The 21,038-nt window shown below is 37.3% G+C and overlaps 2 protein-coding genes across 3 annotated transcripts in view; one reads left to right on the top strand and one right to left on the bottom strand.

Annotated features, from left to right (window-relative positions):
- Positions 1-21,038, top strand: part of NPL (N-acetylneuraminate pyruvate lyase) — a 216,786-nt gene that overhangs the window by 119,371 nt on the left and 76,377 nt on the right. The window lies entirely within an intron of this gene.
- SHCBP1L (SHC binding and spindle associated 1 like) overlaps positions 1-21,038 on the bottom strand; it is a 46,017-nt gene that overhangs the window by 8,802 nt on the left and 16,177 nt on the right. For both annotated transcript variants that reach the window (XM_049701795.1, XM_004275204.4), the window contains one exon: positions 14,014-14,119. In XM_049701795.1, the coding sequence (XP_049557752.1) occupies positions 14,014-14,119 (106 nt within the window). The remainder of the gene's footprint in view (positions 1-14,013; positions 14,120-21,038) is intronic.

Raw genomic sequence — 21,038 nt, 5'->3', positions numbered from 1 at the left:
ACAGCAACATAAAGTAGGAATGGAGCTGTAAAAGAACAGAGTGTTTGTGTGCTATTGAAGCTAAGTTGGTATCAATCCAGACTAGACTGTTATAAATTTAGAATGTTAATTGTAATCTCCATGGTAACCACTAAGACGATAACTAAAAATATACAGAAAGGAAATGAGGAGTGAGTCAAACAAAACACTAGAAAAAACTCATCAAATACAAAAGAATATGACATATAGAAATCAAATGGCAAATGGCAGAAGTCCTTTCTTATCAGTAATCACTTCAAATGTAAATGGATTAAGATCACCAATTAAAAGATAGAGACTGGTAGAATGGATAAACATGATCCAATTATATAATGTCTACAAGGGACTCACTTTAGGTCCAAAGACACAAATAAATTAATAGTAAAAGGATAGAAAAAAACATTTCATACAAATAGTAACCAGAAGAGAACTGCAGTGACTATACTAATATTAAATAAAATAGACTTTAAGTCAAAAGTTTTTACTAGAGACAAAGAAGAACATTATATATTGACCAAAAAGAATTTATTCATCAAGAAGATATAATAAGCACGTATGCAGGAAACAATGAGGCCCCAGAATATATGAAGCAAACACTGGCAGAGCTGAGGGGAGAACTAGACAGTTCTACAATAATATAATAGTTGAAGACTTCCATACTCCATTTGCAATAATGACTAGTACATCTACAGAAGATCAATAAGGAAACAGGATTTGAACAACACTGTAATTCAGCTAGACCTAATACACACAGAACTCAATACAGAAGAATACATATTCTTCTTAATTGCACATGGAACATTCTCCAGGATACACCATATGATAAGCTACAAAACAAATTTCAATAAATGTATCCTCTCTGACCACAATGGAATTGATTTAGAAATGAATAACAGCAGGAAAAACTGGAAAATTCACAAATATGTGGAAATTAAACAACATTCTTAAACAACAAATGGGTCAAAGAAAACCCAAAGAAAAAATGAGAAAATGAGGTGAATGAAAACAAAATCACAACGTACCAAAACTTATGGGATGCTCAGAGTGGAGTTCAGAGTGAAATTTATAGTTATAAATGCTTACATTAAAAAAGAAAGATCTTGGGGCTTCCCTGGTGGCGCAGCGGTTGAGAGTCCGCCTGCCGATGCAGGGGACACAGGTTCGTGCCCCGGTCTGGGAGGATCCCACATGCCGCGGAGCGGCTGGGCCCGTGAGCCATGGCCGCTGAGCCTGCGCGTCCGGAGCCTGTGCTCCGCAGCAGGAGTAGGCCACAACAGTGAGAGGCCCGCGTACCGCAAGAAACAAAAAAAAAAAAGAAAAAAGAAAGATCTTGGGGACTTCCCTGTTGGTGCAGTGGTTGGGAATCCACCTGCCAATGCAGGGGACACAGGTTTGAGCCCTGGTCTGGGAAGATCCCACATGCTGTGGACCAACTAGGCCCGTGCACCACAGCTGCTGAGCCTGCGCTCTACAGCCAGTGAGCCACAACTACTGAGCCCGTGTGCCACAACTACTGAAGGCCTCATGCCTAGAGCGCATGCTCTGCAGCAAGAGAAGCCACCGCAATGAGAAGCCCGCGCACCGCAACGAAGAGTAGCCCCCACTCACCACAACTAGAGAAAGCCTGCGTGCAGCAATGAAGACCCAATGCAGCCAAAAATAAAATAAATAAATTTAAAAAAAGAAAGATCTCAAATCAGTAACCTAACTTTATATCTTATGGAACTAGAAAAAGAAGAACAAACTAAATCCAAAGTCAGCAGAAGAAAGAAAATAGTAAAGATTAGAGCAGAGATAAATGAAATGGAGAACAGAAAAACAGTAGAATTAATGAAATCAAAAATTGATTCTTTGAAACGATCTATGAAATTGACAAACCTTTAGCTAAACTAAGAAAAAAGGGAGAAGGCAAAAAATAACATCAGAAATGAAAGTGGAGACACTACTACTGAACTTCTAGAAATAAAAAGGATTATAAGAGAATATTATGAACAAATGTCCACCAACAAATGCTCCAACAAAATGAACAACAAAATGAAGTGTACAAAATTCTAGAAATACACAAATTACCAAAACTGAGTCAAAAAGAAATAGAAAATCTGAACAGACCTAGAACAAGTAAAGAGATTGAATCAGTAATCAAAAACCTCCCAACAAAGAAAAATCTAGGACCAGATGGCTCCATTAGTAACTACTACAAAACATTTAAAGAATTAACACCAATTCTTCTCTCCAATTCTTCCGAAAACGGGAGAGAACAACTCCTAACTCCTTCTATGATGCCAGCATCCTCTGATAACAAAGCCAAAGAAACCAGAAGAAAACTACAGACCAATTTCGCTTATCAATATAAATGCAAAAATCCTCAACATATTCTAGCAAGCCAAACCCAACAGTATTTTAAGAGTTATACACTATGACCAAGTGGGATTTATCCCATATTTGGAACTCACCAAAACTACCTACTATTCAGGGGTAGTTTAACATATAAAAATCAATCAATGCTATGTTAATAAAATAAAGGGGGGAAAGAAACTACAGGATCATCTCGATGTATAAAAAGCATTTGAGGGCTTCCCTGGTGGCGCAGTGGTTGAGAGTCCACCTGCCGATGCAGGGGACATGGGTTCATGCCCCAGTCTGAGAAGATCTCACATGCCGCAGAGCGGCTGGGCCCGTGAGCCATGGCTACTGAGCCTGTGCGTCCGGAGCCTGTCCTGTGCTCTGCAACGGGAGAGGCCACAGCAGTGAGAGGCCCGTGTACCGAAAAAAAAAAAAGCATTTGACAAAATCCAATACCTTTTCATTATAAAAACCACTCAAAAATTAGGAATAGAGGGGAACTTCCTCAACACAATAAATGTAATTTACGAAAACCTCACAGTTAACATCATAATCATAAAAGACTGAAAGCTTTCTCCCTGTATTAGTTTCCTAGGGTAACAAAATATCACAAACTTAGTTAGCTAAACAACAGAAATTTATTTTCTCACAGTTCTGGAGGCTGCAAATCCTAGATCAAGGTGTCAGTAAGTTTGGTTTCTTTTGAGACCTCTCTCCTTGGCTTGCACATGGCCACCCTCTTGCTTCCTCTTCACATGGTTGTCCCTCTGTGCATGTGCACCCTGGTACCTCTTTGTGTGTCCAAATTTTGTCTTCTTATAAGGACATCAGGCAGTTTGCCTTAGGACCCACCATAAGGACTTCATTTTAACTTAATCATTTCTTTAAATACCCATCTCCAAATACATGTAGTTATATTTTGAGGTATGGGGATTAAGACTTCAACATACGAATTCTGGAGAGACACAGTTCGTCCTGTAACACTTCCCTACGATCAGGAACAAAACAAAGACACCCATTTTTACCACTGCTATTCAACACTGTACTAGCCAGAAGAAGTTCTAGCCTGAGCAACTAGGTAAAAATAAATAAAAGGCATCTAGACTGGAAAGGAAGAAGTAAAACTATTTCTATTTGCAGACAACATGATTCTACATATCATATACATAGAAAATCCCAAAAGAATTCACCAAAAAAGTATGATAGCTATTAAATTCAGCAAAGTTGCAGGACACAAGATCAACACACAAGTCAGTTTTGTTTCTATATACCAGCAATGAACAATCTGAAAAGAAAATTAAGGAAATAATTCTATTTACAAGAGCATCCAAAATAATAAAATATCTAGGAATAATTTTTACATACATATAAGGTGAAAGTCTTTATGTAAAAACTACAAAACTTTGCTGAAAGAAATTAAAGAATGCCTAAGTAAATTGGAAGGCTCCATGTTTATGGATTGGAAGCTTTTCATATTGCTAAGATGGCAATAATACCCTAATTGATCTACAGATTCAATGTAATTCCTGTCAAAATTCCAATAGCCTTTTTAGCAGAAATGGAAGATCTTATCCTCAAATTTATATGGAATTGCAAGGGACCCTGAATATCCAAGACAGTACTGAAAAAAAAAATTGGAGAACTCACACCTCTGATTTCAAAACTTACTACAAAGCTATGGTAATTGAACTGTGTGATACTGTCATAAGGATAGACACTATCTGAAACAGAACTGAAAGCCCAGAAATAAACCCATACAACCAAGGCCAACTGATTTTCAACAAGGGTGCCAAGACTATTCAGTGGAGGAAAGAACAGTCTCTTCAACAATGGTGTTGGGACAACGGGATATCTACATGCAAAGAAATAGAACTGGACTCCTCACTCACACCATATACAAAAATTAACTCAAAATGGATCGATGACCTAAATATAAGAGCTAAAACTATAAAACTCTTAAGAGAAAACATAAGGTTAAATTTTTATGACCTTGGATTTGGCACTGGATTCTTTGGTATGATACCAAAAGCATGAGTAATAAAAGAAGAAATAGATAAACTGAACTTCACCAAACTTTAAAACGTCTGTGCATCAAAGAACATTATTAAGAAAGTGAAAAGACAACTATGAAATGGGAGAAAACATACATAAACATACATCTAATATGAATCTAGTATCCAGAATATACAAGGAATTCATAATCAGTAGCAAAAAGACAAACAGCCCAATCAAAAATGGGCATAGGACTTGAAGAGATATCTCTCCAAACCAGAGATACAAATGGCCAACAAGCACATGAAAAGACAAAATGAAAATCAAAATCACAATGAGATACCACTTCATATACCACTAGGATGACTTTAATGAAAGAGACAGATAAGTGTTGATAAAGATGTGGAGAAATCAGAACCCTCAAACATTGCTGGTGGGAATGTAAAATGGTTCAGCCGCTGTGGAAAACAGTATAGTGGTTCTTTAAAAAGTTAAACATATATGGTTTAACATATGTAGTTGACTGGAAGGATATTTAGGACATTAATTCAATAGAGAATACAGGAGGACTAGGGATGGGATTAATTAATAAGTTAAAAAAAATTAATAAGTTCAGGTCGAGGAAACACCATGGCGGAGTAGAAGGATGTGCTCTCACTCCCTCTTGTGAGAACACCAAAATCACAACTAGCTGCTGCACAGTCATCTACAAGAAGACACTGGAACTCACCAAAAAAGATACCCCACATCCAAAGACAAAGGAGAAGCCACAATGAGACGGTAGGAGGGGCGCAATCACAGTAAAATCAAATCCCATAACTGCTGGGTGGGTGACTCACAGACTGGAGAACACATACCACAGAAGTCCACCCACTGGAGTGAAGGTTCTGAGCCCCATGTCAGGCTTCCCAACCTGAGGGTCTGGCAACAGGAGGAGGAATTCCTAGAGAATCAGACTTTGAAGCCTAGTGGGAATTGATTGCAGGACTTCGACAGGACTGGGGAAAACAGAGACTCCACTCTTGGAGGGCACACACAAAGTAGTGTGCGCATCAGGACCCAGGGGAAGGAGCAGTGACCCCAGGGGAGACTGAACCAGACCTACCTGCTAGTGTTAGAGGGTCTCCTGAAGAGGCAGAGGGCGGCTGTGGCTCACGGTGGGGACAAGGACACTGGCAACAGAAGTTCTGGGAAATACTCCTTGGCATGAGCCCTCCCGGAGTCCGCCATTAGTCCCATCAAAGAGCCTGTAGCCTCTAGTGCTGGGTTGCCTCAGGCCAAAAAACCAACAGGGAGGAAGCCCAGCCCCACCCATCAACAGTCAAATGGATTAAAGTTTTACTGAGCTCTGCCCACCAGAGCAACAGTCAGCGCTACCCACCACCAGTCCCTCCCACCAGGAAACTTACACAAGCCTCTTAAGATAGCCTTATCCACCAGAGGGCAGACAGCAGAAGCAAGAAGAACTACAATCCTGCAGCCTGCAGAACAAACCACATTCACAGAAAGACAGACAAGACGAAAAGGCAGAGGGCTATGTACCAGATGAAGCAACAAGATAAAATGCCAGAAAAACAACTAAATGAAGTGGAGATAGGCAACCTTCCAGAAAAAGAATTCAGAATAATGATAGTGAAGATGATCCAGGACCTCAGAAAAAGAATGGAGGCAGAGATCGAGAAGATGCAAGAAATGTTTAACAAAGACCTAGAAGAATCAAAGAACAAACAAACACAGATGAATAATACAATAACTGAAATGAAAACTACACTAGAAGGAATCAATAGCAGAATAACAGATAAGTGAAAGACAGAATGGTGGAATTCACTGCTGCGGAACAGAATTAAGAAAAAAGAATGAAAAGAAATGAAGACAGCCTAAGAGACCTCTGGGACAACATTAAACGCAACAACATTCGCGTTATAGGGGTCCCAGAAGAAGAAGAGAGAGAGAAAGGACCAGAGAAAATATTTGAAGAGATTATAGTCAAAAACTTCCCTAACATGGGGGGCTTCCCTGGTGGCGCACTGGTTGAGAGTCCGCCTGCCGATGCAGGGGACGCGAGTTTGTGCCCCAGTCCGGGAAGATCCCACATGCCACGGAGCAGCTAGGCCTGTGAGCCATGGCCACTGAGCCTGCGCATCCGGAGCGCGTCCAGAGCCTGTGCTCCGCGGCGGGAGAGGCCACAATGGTGAGAGGCCTATGTACCGCAAAAAAAAAAAAAAATTAACTTCCCTAACATGGGAAAGGAAATAGCCACCCAAGTCCAGGAAGTGCAGCGAGTCCCAGGCAAGATAAACCCAAGGAGAAACACACCGAGACACACAGTAATCAAATTGGGAAAAATTAAAGACAAAGCAAAATTATTGAAAGCAGCAAGGGAAAAATGACAAATAACATACAAGGGAACTCCCATAAGGATAAAAGCTGATTTCTCAGCAGAAACTCTACAAGCCAGAAGGGAATGGCATGATATACTTAAAGTGATGAAAGGGAACAACCTACAACCAAGATTACTATACCCGGCAAGGATCTCATTCAGATTCGATGGAGAAATCAAAAGCTTTACAGACAAGCAAAAGCTAAGAGAATTCAGCACCACCAAACTAGCTCTACAACAAATACTAAAGGAACTTCTCTAGGTGGGAAACACAAGAGAAAAAAAGGACCTACAAAAACAAACCCAAAACAATTAAGAGACTGGTCATAGGAACATACATATCGATAATTACCTTAAACGTGAATGGATTAAATGCCCCAACCAAAAGACACAGGCTTGCTGAATGGATACAAAAACAAGACCCATCTATATGCTGTCTACAAGAGACCCACTTCAGACCTAGGGACACATACAGACTGAAAGTGAGGGGATGGAAAAAGATATTCCACACAAATGGAAATCAAAAGAGAGCTGGAATAGCTATACTCATATCAGATAAAATACTTTAAAATAAAGAACGTTACAAGAGACAAGGAAGGACACTACATAATGATCAAGGGATCAATCCAAGAAGAAGATATAACAATTATACATATATATGCACCCAACATAGGAGCACCTCAATACATAAGGCAACTGCTAACAGCTATAAAAGAGGAAATCAACTGTAACACAGTAATAGTGGGGGACTTTAACACCTCACTTACACCAATGGACAGATCATCCAAAATGAAAATAAATAAGGAAACAGAAGCTTTAAATGACACAATAGACCAGATAGAGTTAATTGATATTTATAGGACATTCCATCCAAAAACAGCAGATTACACTTTCTTCTCAAGTGCGCACAGAACATTCTCCAGGATAGATCACATCCTGGGTCACAAATCAAGCCTCAGTAAATTAAGAAAATCGAAATCATATCAAGCATCTTTTCTGACCACAATGCTATGAGATTAGAAATCAATTACAGGGGAAAAAACCCGAAAGAAACACAAACACATGGAGGCTAAACAATACGTTACTAAATAACCAAGAGATCACTGAAGAAATCAAAGAAGAAATCAAAAAATACCTAGAGACAAATGACAATGAAAACATGACAATCCAAAACCTATGGGATGCAGCAAAAGCAGTTCTAAGAGGGAAGTTTACAGCTATACAAGCCTATCCCAAGAAACATGAAAAATCTCAAATAAACAATCTAACCTTACACCTAAAGGAACGAGAGAAAGAAGAACAAACAAAACCCAAAGTTAGCAGAAGGAAAGAAATCATAAAGATCAGAGCAGAAATAAATGAATTAGAAACAAAGAAAACAGTAGCAAAGATCAATAAAACTAAAAGCTGGTTCTTTGAGAAGATAAACAAAATTGATAAACCTTTAGCCAGACTCATCAAGAAAAAGAGGGAGAGGACTCAAATCAATAAAATTAGAAATGAAAAAGGAGATGTTACAAGAGACACCTCAGAAATACAAAGCCTCCTAAGAGACTACTACAAGCAACTCTATGCCAACAAAATGGACAACCTGGAAGAAATGGACAAATTCTTAGAAAGGTATAACCTTCCAAGACTGAACCAGGAAGAAATAGAAAATATGAACAGACCAACCACAAGTAATGAAATTGAAAGTGTTATTAAAAATCTCCCAACAAACAGAAGTCCAGGACCAGATGGCTTCACAGGCAAATTCTATCAACCACTTAGAGAAGAGCTAACACCCATCCTTCTCAAACTCTTCCAAAACATTGCGGAGGAAGGAACACTCTCAAACTCATTCTACAAGGCCACAATTACCCTGACACCAAAACCAGACAAAGATACTACAAAAAAAGAAAATTACAGACCAATATCACTGATGAATATAGATGCAAAAATCATCAGCAAAATACTAACAAACAGAATCCAACAACACATTAAAAGGATCATACACCATGATCAAGTGGGATTTATCCCAGGGATGCAAGGATTCTTCAGTATATGCAAATCAATCAATGTGATATACCATATTAACAAACTGAAGAATAAAAACCATATGATCATCTCAATAGATGTAGAAAATACTTTTGACAAAATTCAACACCCATTTATGATAAAAACTCTCCAAAAGGGGGCATAGAGGGAACCTACCTCAGTGTAATAAAGGCCATATACGACTAACCCACAGCAAACATCATTCTCAATGGTGAAAAACTGAAAGCATTTCCTCTAAGATCACGTACAAAACAAGGATGTCCACTCTCACCACTATTATTCAACATAGTTTTGGTAGTCCTAGCCACGGCAATCAGAGAAGAAAAAGAAATGAAAGGAATACAAATTGGAAAAGAAGAAGTAGAGCTGTGACTGTTTGCCGATGACATGATACTAAACATAGATAATCCTAAAGATGCCACCAGAAAACTACTAGAGCTCTTCAATGAATTTGGTAAAGTTGCAGGATACAAAATTAATGCACAGAAATCTCTTGCATTCCTATACACAAATAATGAAAGATCAGAAAGAGAAATTAAGGAAACAATCCCATTCACCATTGCAACAAAAGGAATAAAATATCCAGGAATAAACCTACCTAAGGAGGTAAAAGACCTGTACTCAGAAAATTATAAGACACTGATGAAAGAAATCAAAGATGACACAAACAGATGGAGAGACATACCATGTTCTTGGATTGGAAGAATCAATATTGTGAAAATGACTATACTACCCAAAGCAATCTACAGATTCAATGCAATCCCTATCAAATTACCAGTGGTAGTTTTAACAGAACTAGAACGAAAACTCTTAAAATTTGTATGAAGGCACAAAAGACCCCGAATAGCCAAAGCAATCTTGAGAAAGAAAAACAAGTTGGAGGAATTAGGCTCCCCGACTTCAGACTATACTACAAAGCTACAGTAATCAAGACAATATAGTACTGGCACAAAAACAGAAATATAGATCAATGGAACAAGATAGAAAGCCCAGAGATAAACCCACGGACCTATGGTCAACTAATGTATGACTAAGGAGGCGAGGATACACAGTGGAGAAAAGAAAGTACCTTCAGTAAGTGGTGCTGGGAAAACTGGACAGCTACATGTAAAAGAATGAAATTAGAACACTCCCTAACACCATACACAAAAATAAACTCAAAATGGATTCGAGACCTAAATGTAAGACCGGACACTATAAAACTCTTAGAGGAAAACATAGGCAGAACACTCTTTGACATAAATCACAGCAAGATCTTTTTTGACCCACCTCCTAGAGTAATGAAAATAAAAACGAAAATAAACAAATGGGACCTAATTAAACTTAAAAGCTTTTGCACAGCAAAGGAAACCATAAACAAGATGAAAAGACAGCTCTCAGAATGGGAGAAAATATTTGCAAACGAATTAACGGACAAAGGATTAATCTCCAAAATATATAAACAGCTTATACAGTTCAATATTAAAGAAACAAACAACCCAATCCAAAATGGGCAGAAGACCTACATAGACATTTCTGCAAAGAAGACATACGGATGGCCAAGAAGCACATGAAAAGCTGCTCAACATCACTAATCATTAGAGAAATGCAAATCAAAACTACAATGAGGTATCACCTCACACCAGTTAGAATGGGCATCAACAGAAAATCTACAAACAACAAATGCTGGAGAGGGTGTGGAGAAAAGGGAACCCTCTTGCACTGTTGGTGGGAATGCAAACTGACACAGCCACTATGGAGAACAGTATGGAGGTTCCTTAAAAAACTAAATATAGAGGGCTTCCCTGGTGGCACAGCAGTTGAGAATCCACCTGCCGATGCAGGGGACACGGGTTCGTGCCCCTTTCCGGGAAGATCCCACATGCCGCGGAGCGGCTAGGCCCGTGAGCCATGGCCGCTGAGCCTGCGCGTCCAGAGCCTGTGCTCCGCAGTGGGAGAGGCCACAGCAGGGAGAGGCCCGCGTACCGCAAAAACAAACAAACAAACAAACAAAAAAAACTAAATATAGAATTACCATATGATCCAGCAATCCCACTACTGGGCATATACCCAGAGAAAACCATAATTCAAAAAGACACATGCCCCCCAATGTTCATTGCAGCACTATTTACAATAGCCAGGTCATGGAAACAACCTAAATGCCCATCGATAGACGAATGGATGAAGAAGATGTGGTACATATATACAATGGAATAATACTCAGCCATAAAAAGAAATGAAATTGAGTCATTTGTTGAGATGTGGATGGATCGAGAGACTGTCATACAGAGTGAAGTAAGTCAGAAAGAGAAAAACAAATGTATATTAACGCATGTATGTGGAACCTAGAAAAATGGTACAGATGAACCAGTTTGCAGGGCAGAAGTTGAGACACAGATGTAGAGAACATACGTATGGACACCAAGGGGGGAAAGCCATGGGGGGATGGGGATGGTGGTGTGCTGAATTGGGTGATTGGGATTGACATGTATACACTGATGTGTATAAAATTGATGACTAATAAGAACCTGCTGTATAAAAAAATAAATAAAATAAAATTCAAAAAATTTTTTTAAATTAATAAGTTCAAATTTAGGATTGTTGTATGTTAGTGAGACATAAGGTAAAGGTGCTGAGAAGAACTTGTAGTAATGTTGGTCAGCAAAGAATACAAGCAAGAAGGGAAAGAGAAAAGGGAATGAAATTACTGAAAAACCACTGTGTGCCAGACACTGCTAGGTATTTTATACATAGCATCTCATTTCATTCTCAAAAAACCCTATAAGGTGTCAGTGGTGGTGGTAGCCGTAATAGTAGTAATAAAATATTTATTTAGTACTTACTATGTGCTGGCCATTATTCTAAGCACATCACATATATGAACTCATTTAATCTTCATAGCTCTATAAATAAGGAACACTCATAGCTCTATAAATAAGGAAATAAGGTATTATCCCCATTTTACAAATGAGGAACTAAAGCACAAATGGGCAAATAACTTGTTGAAAATCACATAAGTAGTAAGTGCCAAAGCCAGAATCTGAATCCAGGCAGTTTGGCTCCAGAGATCATCATCCTCATCAGAACAGTACAGTTTTTTCTCTTTTTAAAGCACTCTGCAAATAGAAATTGAGGTTCAGAGGTTAGGCAGCTTGCCCAAGACAGGCTATTTACCTGACTACAAAGTCCATGCCTTTTCGCTATACTACTTGTGAAGATCACCAGCATAAAGATGATGGGCATGGATAAAACTGTTTAAGGAGAGAGTATAGAGGAGGAAAAATACCAAGTAAAGAATCTTCAAAGTTGAGAAAATTGTTAAAGGCTTATGTACATAGCTGCAACTACCGTCAAATTAAAATTTTTTGTCAACCTCAAAGGTAAATCTAAAATCAAAGATCCAAGCAAAGTGGAAGTTGATGATACTGCCTTCTCAGAGTAGCCTTCCTCTCATTACCCTGTCCTCTGAAGTTCATGGATATTTACTTACACAAATGAAGAAAGGGCTGCAAAGCACTGAATAAAAATCAAATAAATTTCTTACTGCCATATAGGAAAATAAAGCCAAAAACAGATTTAAAAACAAAAAAAAGATAAGTAAAAATAAAAATATTTTAAAAGGCTGGAGATAAAAGCAAAATCTATACCTTACTTTACAATGATGTTTTAAAAGATGTTTACAAATATAATTGGTGGAATAATTAATGTTATTGAAAATCTGATCTAATAAGCAAATCAAAGGAAAGTTAAATTTTGTTGAAAATAATAAAAATGGGTAGAATAGCAGATAAGACCAGTCTAATAGTCCAGCTTTATCTCTAACCACTCTCCTCCTAGGTATTAAACACCATCCTTGCTGGACTTCTTTTAGTTCTTCACATATACCCCATACTCTCTTGTCAAACATGCACTCATTTACTAATTCAACAAAAACTGCTCAGCACCTACCTCGTGCTAAGCATCATGCTAGGTGATTGGATGAATGGTAAACATACACCCCTTGCTCTCAAGAAGCTCATATTCTAGTAAAAGAGACAGACATGCAATAGATAGCCACAAAAGTATTTAATACAGTCATGATAAGGAAAAGTGCCAATAAGAGAAAGTGCAGGGTACATAGGAATATGTAGTAAAATGTATTCTGGAAGGTTGAGAAAGCCTTTTTCTACAGAAATGACATTTAAATTGAGACCTAAAGGATGTGCAGTAGCTCTCTGAAACAACATGGTGTACACCAGGATATGGTATTAATGAGGAATAAAAGAGGGTACATGAAGGTGATGAGGGATAGGATTAGGCTAACTCTCAGAAGATTGTAATTAACAACTGGGTAGATAGTGGAGCCATTTACTGAAACAGAGAACTCTAGTATATAAACAAGTCAATGGATAAGATCATGAATTTAATTGTGGACATCTGAGTTGAAGTAATCAAGGGGTGATGAGTAATAGGCAGCTAGACATATAGGTTTGGGGCTCAGAACGGAAACGTGGGCTGTGGATACACATTTTAGATTATCAGTGTATATAACTGAAGTCATGGGAAGAGATCAGATAAATCACTTAGGGATATTATAGTGCAGAAAAAAGATAAGTTCCAAGCATTTAGAGGACAGAAGGATAAAAAAACTAGACAGACTGAAACCAGCAAAGTATTGTAACAGAAGACAATGAAAAAGAGTATTCCAAGGAGAGAGCTGTGAAATGCTACTGAGAGGTCAAACGAGATAGAAATATTTGCTCTGACTTAGAACACTTTCCCCTCTTGGGCTGGTTAAATTTACACTCATCCTTCAGGTTTCATCTGGTTATTTCTTCCAGCCAGCGCTGCCAGAATTCCTAACTCTGGCTTATGTACCCATCTTATATGCCTTCTGTACATACTCCTATCATAGCATTTATCATTTTGTGTTGTAATTGTAATAGCCTATTTACTTGTCCATATCTCCACCATAATTCAAACTTGTCAAATGTATGGAAGAAGCAAGACTGTGGGTCTGGTTCAAAACTGTATCTCCCTCAAATGCAGTATTTCTCATATTTGTCTCCCATAGCTACTAGCATAGCACCTGGCAACAAGACTAGTACTCTGTAAATAGTTGCTGACATATATTTATTTAGTACCTATTAATTGCCAATCTCTGAGCTGGACGTAATGGAGGAAATAAGGCATTACTGTCAGATAAGAATCCAACCTTCAAAGAGCTTCTTTTCTGATTATATGCAGCTATATAAATGAACAAATAATAATAGTGTATTTCTTACCATGTCAGTAGTCATCACTTTTGCTACGATATGTGTTATAGTCTTTCCAAAGTCTCTTTTTCCTTTCCTACGCCTCAGAATTCTTGGAAAGAAAGGCCCATGAACTCTGAAGTTGAAAACATTTATTTATGATTAAATTAACAAGAAAAAGACAACATATACTTACTTAGAAAATTAAAACTTGGTACTAAGCATCTTTGAGAAATAGGTTTAACTAATTTTAAGCTTCTTGAGAGCAATGAGCAACTTGAGAGCAATGCAACAATTGAAATCTTTTAGGTAACTGTTTAAAGCTTTGAATTCTAAAATCTTTTCATTTTAATGAAAATCTGTGTGCAACCCACTACAATCATCTCAACTTTTCAATACAGTAGAAATTTTCTTGATTGTACTTTCCCACTGAATTGTAGACACTTGAAGCAGCGATAGATTATGTCTCTGATACTTAGGTATAAGAATGTTTTGGGACATGCCTAATTTGAGATACTATGTTCATTTAACAGATTGTTTTTGTTTCAAAGGTTAAGTTCTCCATAGATATAGTTGGCTGCTGGCCTCCCAGCAGAACAATTACAGCTTCCCTCTTCATTGCTTCTTAACTGTTTGATGTTCAGTGCTCTTTCTCTTCTTTCTGCTTTTCTTTACAGTTCCTGTTTCCTATCAATCATTTAAATGTCATCAAAAGAAAGAAAGGAAAAAAAAAAATTGAGTATAACTTTTACCGTTACTGTCAGCCAAAAGGGATACTCCTTTTTCAACATATTTACCAGCAGTCTCCTTAGGTGTAATCTTTTGGGTTCTCTGCAGCACTTTGATTATTGCTTGATGCTAATGGGATGCAGCATTAATACCAATATTTTTCAGCTTATATTTCAATTGTTAATATTTTTGTAAAGCTTAAAATTTCAGAAAACTGTTTCTAAGAATTTATGACACCAATTATTAAATTTTGAATTTTAAGATACCAGCAATGTCCTCCAAAGCAAAAGTTTCATTCAACATTTCAAAATCAAACCCATTCAGCATTTTTATACCTATTTAAGCAATTGGTTTTGATTTTGAGAGAAATACTCATACATTTTTTTCACTGTATAGCTAATTACTAGTTGCTCAAAGAGTAAAGCATCTTACATGCAGGAAATAAGTAGTTTCTCATAGAATCCTAGTTTTGAAATTAAAGGTATATGTGATTTTTTAAATTATACCTTTATTAAGGTATAATTTACATCACAGACACTCATTTTAAATGAACCATTCTATGAGGTTTCACAAATGTAAACACCCATTTAACTCAATCATAATAATCAAGATATAGAACATTCCCATCATACTGATAAGTTCCTTCATGCATCTTTGCAGTCAATCCTACATCCACTCCCAGAAAACCACTGATCTGCTTTCTGTCATAGATTTCCCTTTCTTGGAAGTTTTTTTTGTTTTTTTTTTTGAGGTACGGGGGCCTCTCACTGTTGTGGCCTCTCTCGTTGTGGAGCACAGGCTCCGGACGCAGAGGCTCAGCGGCCATGGCTCACGGGCGCAGCCGCCCCGCGGCATGTGGGATCTTCCCGGACCGGGGCACGAATCCATGGCCCCTGCATCAGCAGGCGGACTCTCAGCCACTGTGCCACCAGGGAAGCCCCCTTTCTTGGAATTTTTAAATGGAATTTTAAAATGGAATATGCTATGTACTCTCTTGTGTCTGGCTTTTTTCAGTCAGACTATTTTGAGATCCATCATGTTATTTTGTGTATCAGCAATTTATTTCTTTATAGCGCAGAGCAGTATTTCATTATAGGATTTTCTATATACAAGCATGTCATCTGCAAGTACAGATAATTTTACTTTTCCCTTTCTGATCTGGATGACTTTTATTTCTTTTTCTTGCCTACTGCTCTGGCTAGAAACTCTAGTACAACTGAATACAAGAATGGACATACTTGTCTTGTTCCTGATCTTAGGCAGGGAAATATCCATTCTTTCATCAGTAAGTATGATGTTAATTATAGGTTTTTCATAGATGGTCTCAAACAGGTTGGGAAAGATCCATGCTATTCCAAGCTTCTTGAGAATTTTTGTTGTGAAAGAGTGTTGAATTTTGTCAAATGATTTTTCTATAACAATTGAGATGATAATATGGCTGTATTGTGTATTACATTGATTTATTTTCATATTTTAAACCAACCTTGCATTCCTGGGATAAACTCCACTTGTCATAATGTATGATCCTTTTTATATGTTGCTAGACTCAGTTTGTTAAAGTATTACTGAGGATTTTGCATCTATATTTATACGGTATAGTTTATGTAGTTTTCTTGTTATGTCTTTCTATAGTTTTAGTATCAGGGTGGTTGATAGTGGCCTCATAGAATGAGTTGGGGAGGTGTTCCCTTCTCTTTTTATTTTCTGGAAGAGTTTGTAAAAAAAAAAAATTGGTGTTAATTCTTTAAATGTTTGGTAGAATTCACCAGTGAAGATATCTGGTCCTTGGCTTTTCTTTGTGGATAGTTTTTAAATTTGCTAATTCAATCTCCCTACTAGCTATAGGTCCATTCAAATTTTCTGTTTCTGTTTGAGTCAGTTTTGGTAGATCGTGTCCATTTGATCTAGGTTATCTAATTTGTTGGCATATAATTGCTCATACTATTCCTTAATAATCCTTTTTATTTCTGTTCATATTTTCAACTTATTTGGGTAAATACCAACGGTTTGAATAAGTTTAGCTTTTAAGAAACTATCAAACCGTCTTCAAAAGAGGCTGTACTACTCTGTATTCCCATAAATAATGAGAGTTCCTATTGCTCCACATCCTTGTCAGCAATTGGTATTGTCAGGTTTTTGCTTTGTTTTGTTTGTTTAGCCATTCTAATAGGTTATAATGAGATCTCATTTTAATTTGTAATTCCCTAATGACAAATGATGTTGAGCATCTTTTTTTAAATTTATTGATTTATTTATTTTTGGCTGTGTTGGGTCTTCATTGCTGCGTGTGGGCTTTCTCTAGTTGCAGCGAGCGGAGTCTACTCTTTGCTGCGGTGCGCGGGCTTCTCATGGTGGCTTCTCTTGTTGTGGAGCATGGGCTCTGGGCATGCAAGCTTCAGTAGTTGTGGCACGCGGGCTCAGTATTTGTGGCTCACAGGCTCTAGAGCGCAGGACCGGTAGTTGTGGCACACGGGCTTAGTTGCTCCATGGCATGTGGGATCTTCCCGGACCAGGGACTGAACCTGTGTCCCCTGCATTTGCAGGCATATTCTTAACCACTGCGCCACCAGGGAAGTCCCTCAAGCATCTTTTTATATATTTACCATCTATATATTTTCTTTGGTAAGGTGTCTGTTTAAGTCCTTTTCCCATTTTTAATTGGGTTATTTGCTACTTATGAATGAATTTTAAGAGATCTATCTATATCTATCTATCTATATATTAGATATGTCTCTTTTTTTTTTGGCCACACCACATGCCATGCAGGATCTTAGTTCCTGACCAGGTATTAAACTCGTGCCCACTGCAGTGGAAGCGCAGAGTCCTAACCACTGGACTGCCAGGGAATTCCCCTAGATACAAATCCTTTATAAGATATGTGTTTTGCAAATATTTTCTCCAAATCTATGGCTAATCTTCTCATTCCCTTAACAGTGTCTTTCACAGAGCAGAAGTTTTTCATTTTAATGAAGTCTAATTCATCATCTTTTTCTCTCATGGATCATACTTTTGGTGTTGTATATAAAAACTCATTGCCAAACCCAAAGTCACATAGATTTTCTTCTGTTTTATTCTAGAAGTCTTAGTTTGTTTACATTTAGGTCTACGGATCACTGTGAGTTAATTTTTTGTGAAAGGTGTAAGGTCTGTGTCTAAGTTCATGTTTTTACACAAGGACATTCAATTATTCTAACTCCATTTGTTGAAAAGAATATCCTTTCTCTAATTTAATTTCCTTTGCCAAAAATCAGTCAACTATATTTGTGTAGATCCATTTATGGACTCTCTATTCTGTTCCATTGATCTATATGTCTATTCCTTCACCAATACCATTATTCTTCTTTGGTACTGTGTTGGCTATCTTAGGCTATTGCCTTTCCATACAAATTTTAGAAGTAGGTGGTATCTACAAAATAGCTTTCTGAGATTTTCATTAGGATTGCATTGAATCTATAGATCAAGTTGGAAAGAACTGACATCTTAACAACATTGAGTCTTCCAATCCGTGAACATGGACTATCTCTTCATTTATTTACATTCCCTTTTCTTTTCTGTCATCATAGTTTTATAATTTTTCACATATAGATCCTATACATATTTTGTTAGATTTATACCTAAGTATTTCATTTTTTTGGCTCTACTGTAAGTGGTATTTTTTAGAATTCTAAATTGTTCCTGGTTTATAAGGAAGCAATTGACTTTTTAACTGAGGTTTACTGATTTACAATATTATATTAGTTTCAGGTGTACAAAATGATTCAAAATTTTTATAGATTATACTTCACTTATAGTTATTATAAGATATTGGCTATATTCCCTGTGCTGTACAATATATCCTTGTAGCTTATTTATTTTATACATAGTAGTGTGTACTTCTTAATCCCCTACTCCTATCTTGTGTCTCCCCCTTTTCCTCTCCCCACTGGTAACCACTAGTTTGTTCTCTATATCTGTAGGTCTGTTTCTTTTTTGTTATAGTCACCAGTTTGTTTTATTTTTTATATTCCACACACAAGTGAATACAGACAGTATTTATTTTTCTCTGTCTGACTTATTTCACTAAGCATAATACCTCCAGGTCCATCCATATTGTTGCAAATTGCAAAATTTCATTCTTTATATGGCTGAGTACTATTCCATTGAATCTATATGGACTTAGGTTGCTTACATATCTTGGCTATTATAAATAATGTTGCTATGAACATTGGGGTGGAAGAAATTGACTTTTGAATATTAACCTTGCATCCTGTGAACTGGCTATATTCAGTTTTTGTTCCAGGCTTTTTTGTTATTGTGGTGGTTATTTAGGATTCTCTATGTAGACAGTCATGTCATCTGTAAAGAGTTTTATTTATTCCTTCCCAGCCTGTATACCTTTCATTTCTATTTCTTGTCCTATTGCACTATCTAAGACTTCTAGTATGATGGTGAATAGAAGTGATTAGAGAAAATATTCTTGCCTTATTCCTAGAGGGAAAGCATATAGTTTCTCACCAGTGAGTATGATGTTAGCTGTAGAGTTTTTGTAATGTTCTTTTTCAAGAAGAGGAATTCTCCTCTAGATCTATTATTATTATTGCTTGATCTATCAACTATTGAAAAAGGGATGCTGAAGTCTCCAACTATAATAGTGTATTTGTCTATTTGTCCTTGCATTTCTATCAGTTTTTGCCTCACATACTTTGATTCTCTGTTGTTGGGTGCATACACACATTAAGGATTGTCATGTCTTCTTGGAAAATCAAACCATTTATCATTATGCAATTCCTGATAATTTTACTGATTCTGAAAGCCTACTTTGTCTGAAATTAATATAGCTACTCCAGCTTTTTAATGGTTGTGTTAGCATGAAGTATCTTTCTCTAACCTTTTCCTTTGAACATTTCTAAGCCTTTATGTTTAAAGTGGGTTTCTTGTAGATGACATATGGTTGAATCTTGTCTTTTTATCCACTTTTACAATCTCTTATCTTTTGATTTATGTATTTAGATCATTCACATTTAAAGTAATTATTGAGGAACTTCCCTGGTGATCCAGTGGCTAAGACTCTGTGCTCCCAATGCCAGGGGCCTGGGTTCAATGCCAGGTCGGGGAACTAGATCCCACACGCTGCAACTAAGAGGTCGCATGCCGCAACTAAAGACCCCACGTGCCACAACTAAAAAGATCCCGCGTGCCACAACTAGGACGCAGCACAGCCAAATAAATAAAAATTTTAAAAAATAAATTATTGATATCGTTAAATTAATATCTACTACACTTGCAACAGTTTTCTATTTGTTGTACCTCCTTTTTGTCTCCTCTAGTTTTAGCTGAGCATTTAGTAATTCCATTTTATCTTCCCTCTTAACATATCAATTATTTTAAAAAGTTTTGTTAGTGTTTGCCCTATAGATGGCAATATACATTTTAAACTAAGTCCACCATCAAATAACACTATACTACTTCATGTACAGTACAGGTACCTTTTAACAGAGTTTTCCCATTTCTCCCCTCCTATCCCTATGATATTACTGTCACTTATTTAACCAATCCATAAACAACTACCACCCAATACCATCATAACTACTATTACTTTAAATAGTTATCTTTTAGATTGATAGAGATCTATTGAGAATAAGAAAAAGAAAAGATTTTATCTTCATTTATTCCTCCTCCAAAGCTCTTCTTTTGTATAAGTAGATCTGAGTTTCTGACCTGTAATAATTTTTCTTCTCCCTGAAGAACTTCCGTTAGCCTTTCTTGCAAGGCCAATCTACTGGTGACAAATTCCTTTGGTTTTTGTTAGTTTGCTCTTCTTTTTTTTTTTTTTGGTCTAAGGAAGCTATTCCCCTTCACTTTTGAAGGATAATTTCACTAGACATAGAATTCTAGGATGGTGGTTTTCTTTCAACACTGAATATTTCACTCCACTATCATCTTGTTTACATGATTTCTTATAAGGAGCCCACTGAATTTCTCATTCTTGCTCACCTATAGGTAGGGTTTCCTTACCCCTCTAGGCTTCTTTCAAGATTTTTTCTTTATCTTTGGTTTTCTTCAGTTTAAATATAATATGCCTATTTATACAATTTTGGGGTATTTATCCTGCTTGGAGTTCTCTAAGCTTCCTGAATCTGTGGTTTGGTGTCTGCATTTAATTTGGAAAATCTTCACCATTATTATTATTATTTTTTTTCCTGCGGTATGCGGGCCTCTCACTGTTGTGGCCTCTCCCGTTGTGGAGCACAGGCTCCGGACACACAGGCTCAGCAGCCATGGCTCACGGGCCTAGCCGCTCCGTGGCATGTGGGATCTTCCCGGACCGCGGCACGAACCCGTGTCCC

Source organism: Orcinus orca, chromosome 1 (assembly GCF_937001465.1).
Source record: "Orcinus orca chromosome 1, mOrcOrc1.1, whole genome shotgun sequence".
In the NCBI taxonomy this organism is placed as follows: Eukaryota; Metazoa; Chordata; class Mammalia; order Artiodactyla; family Delphinidae; genus Orcinus; species Orcinus orca.
This window is presented reverse-complemented; position numbering and strand designations above follow the sequence as displayed.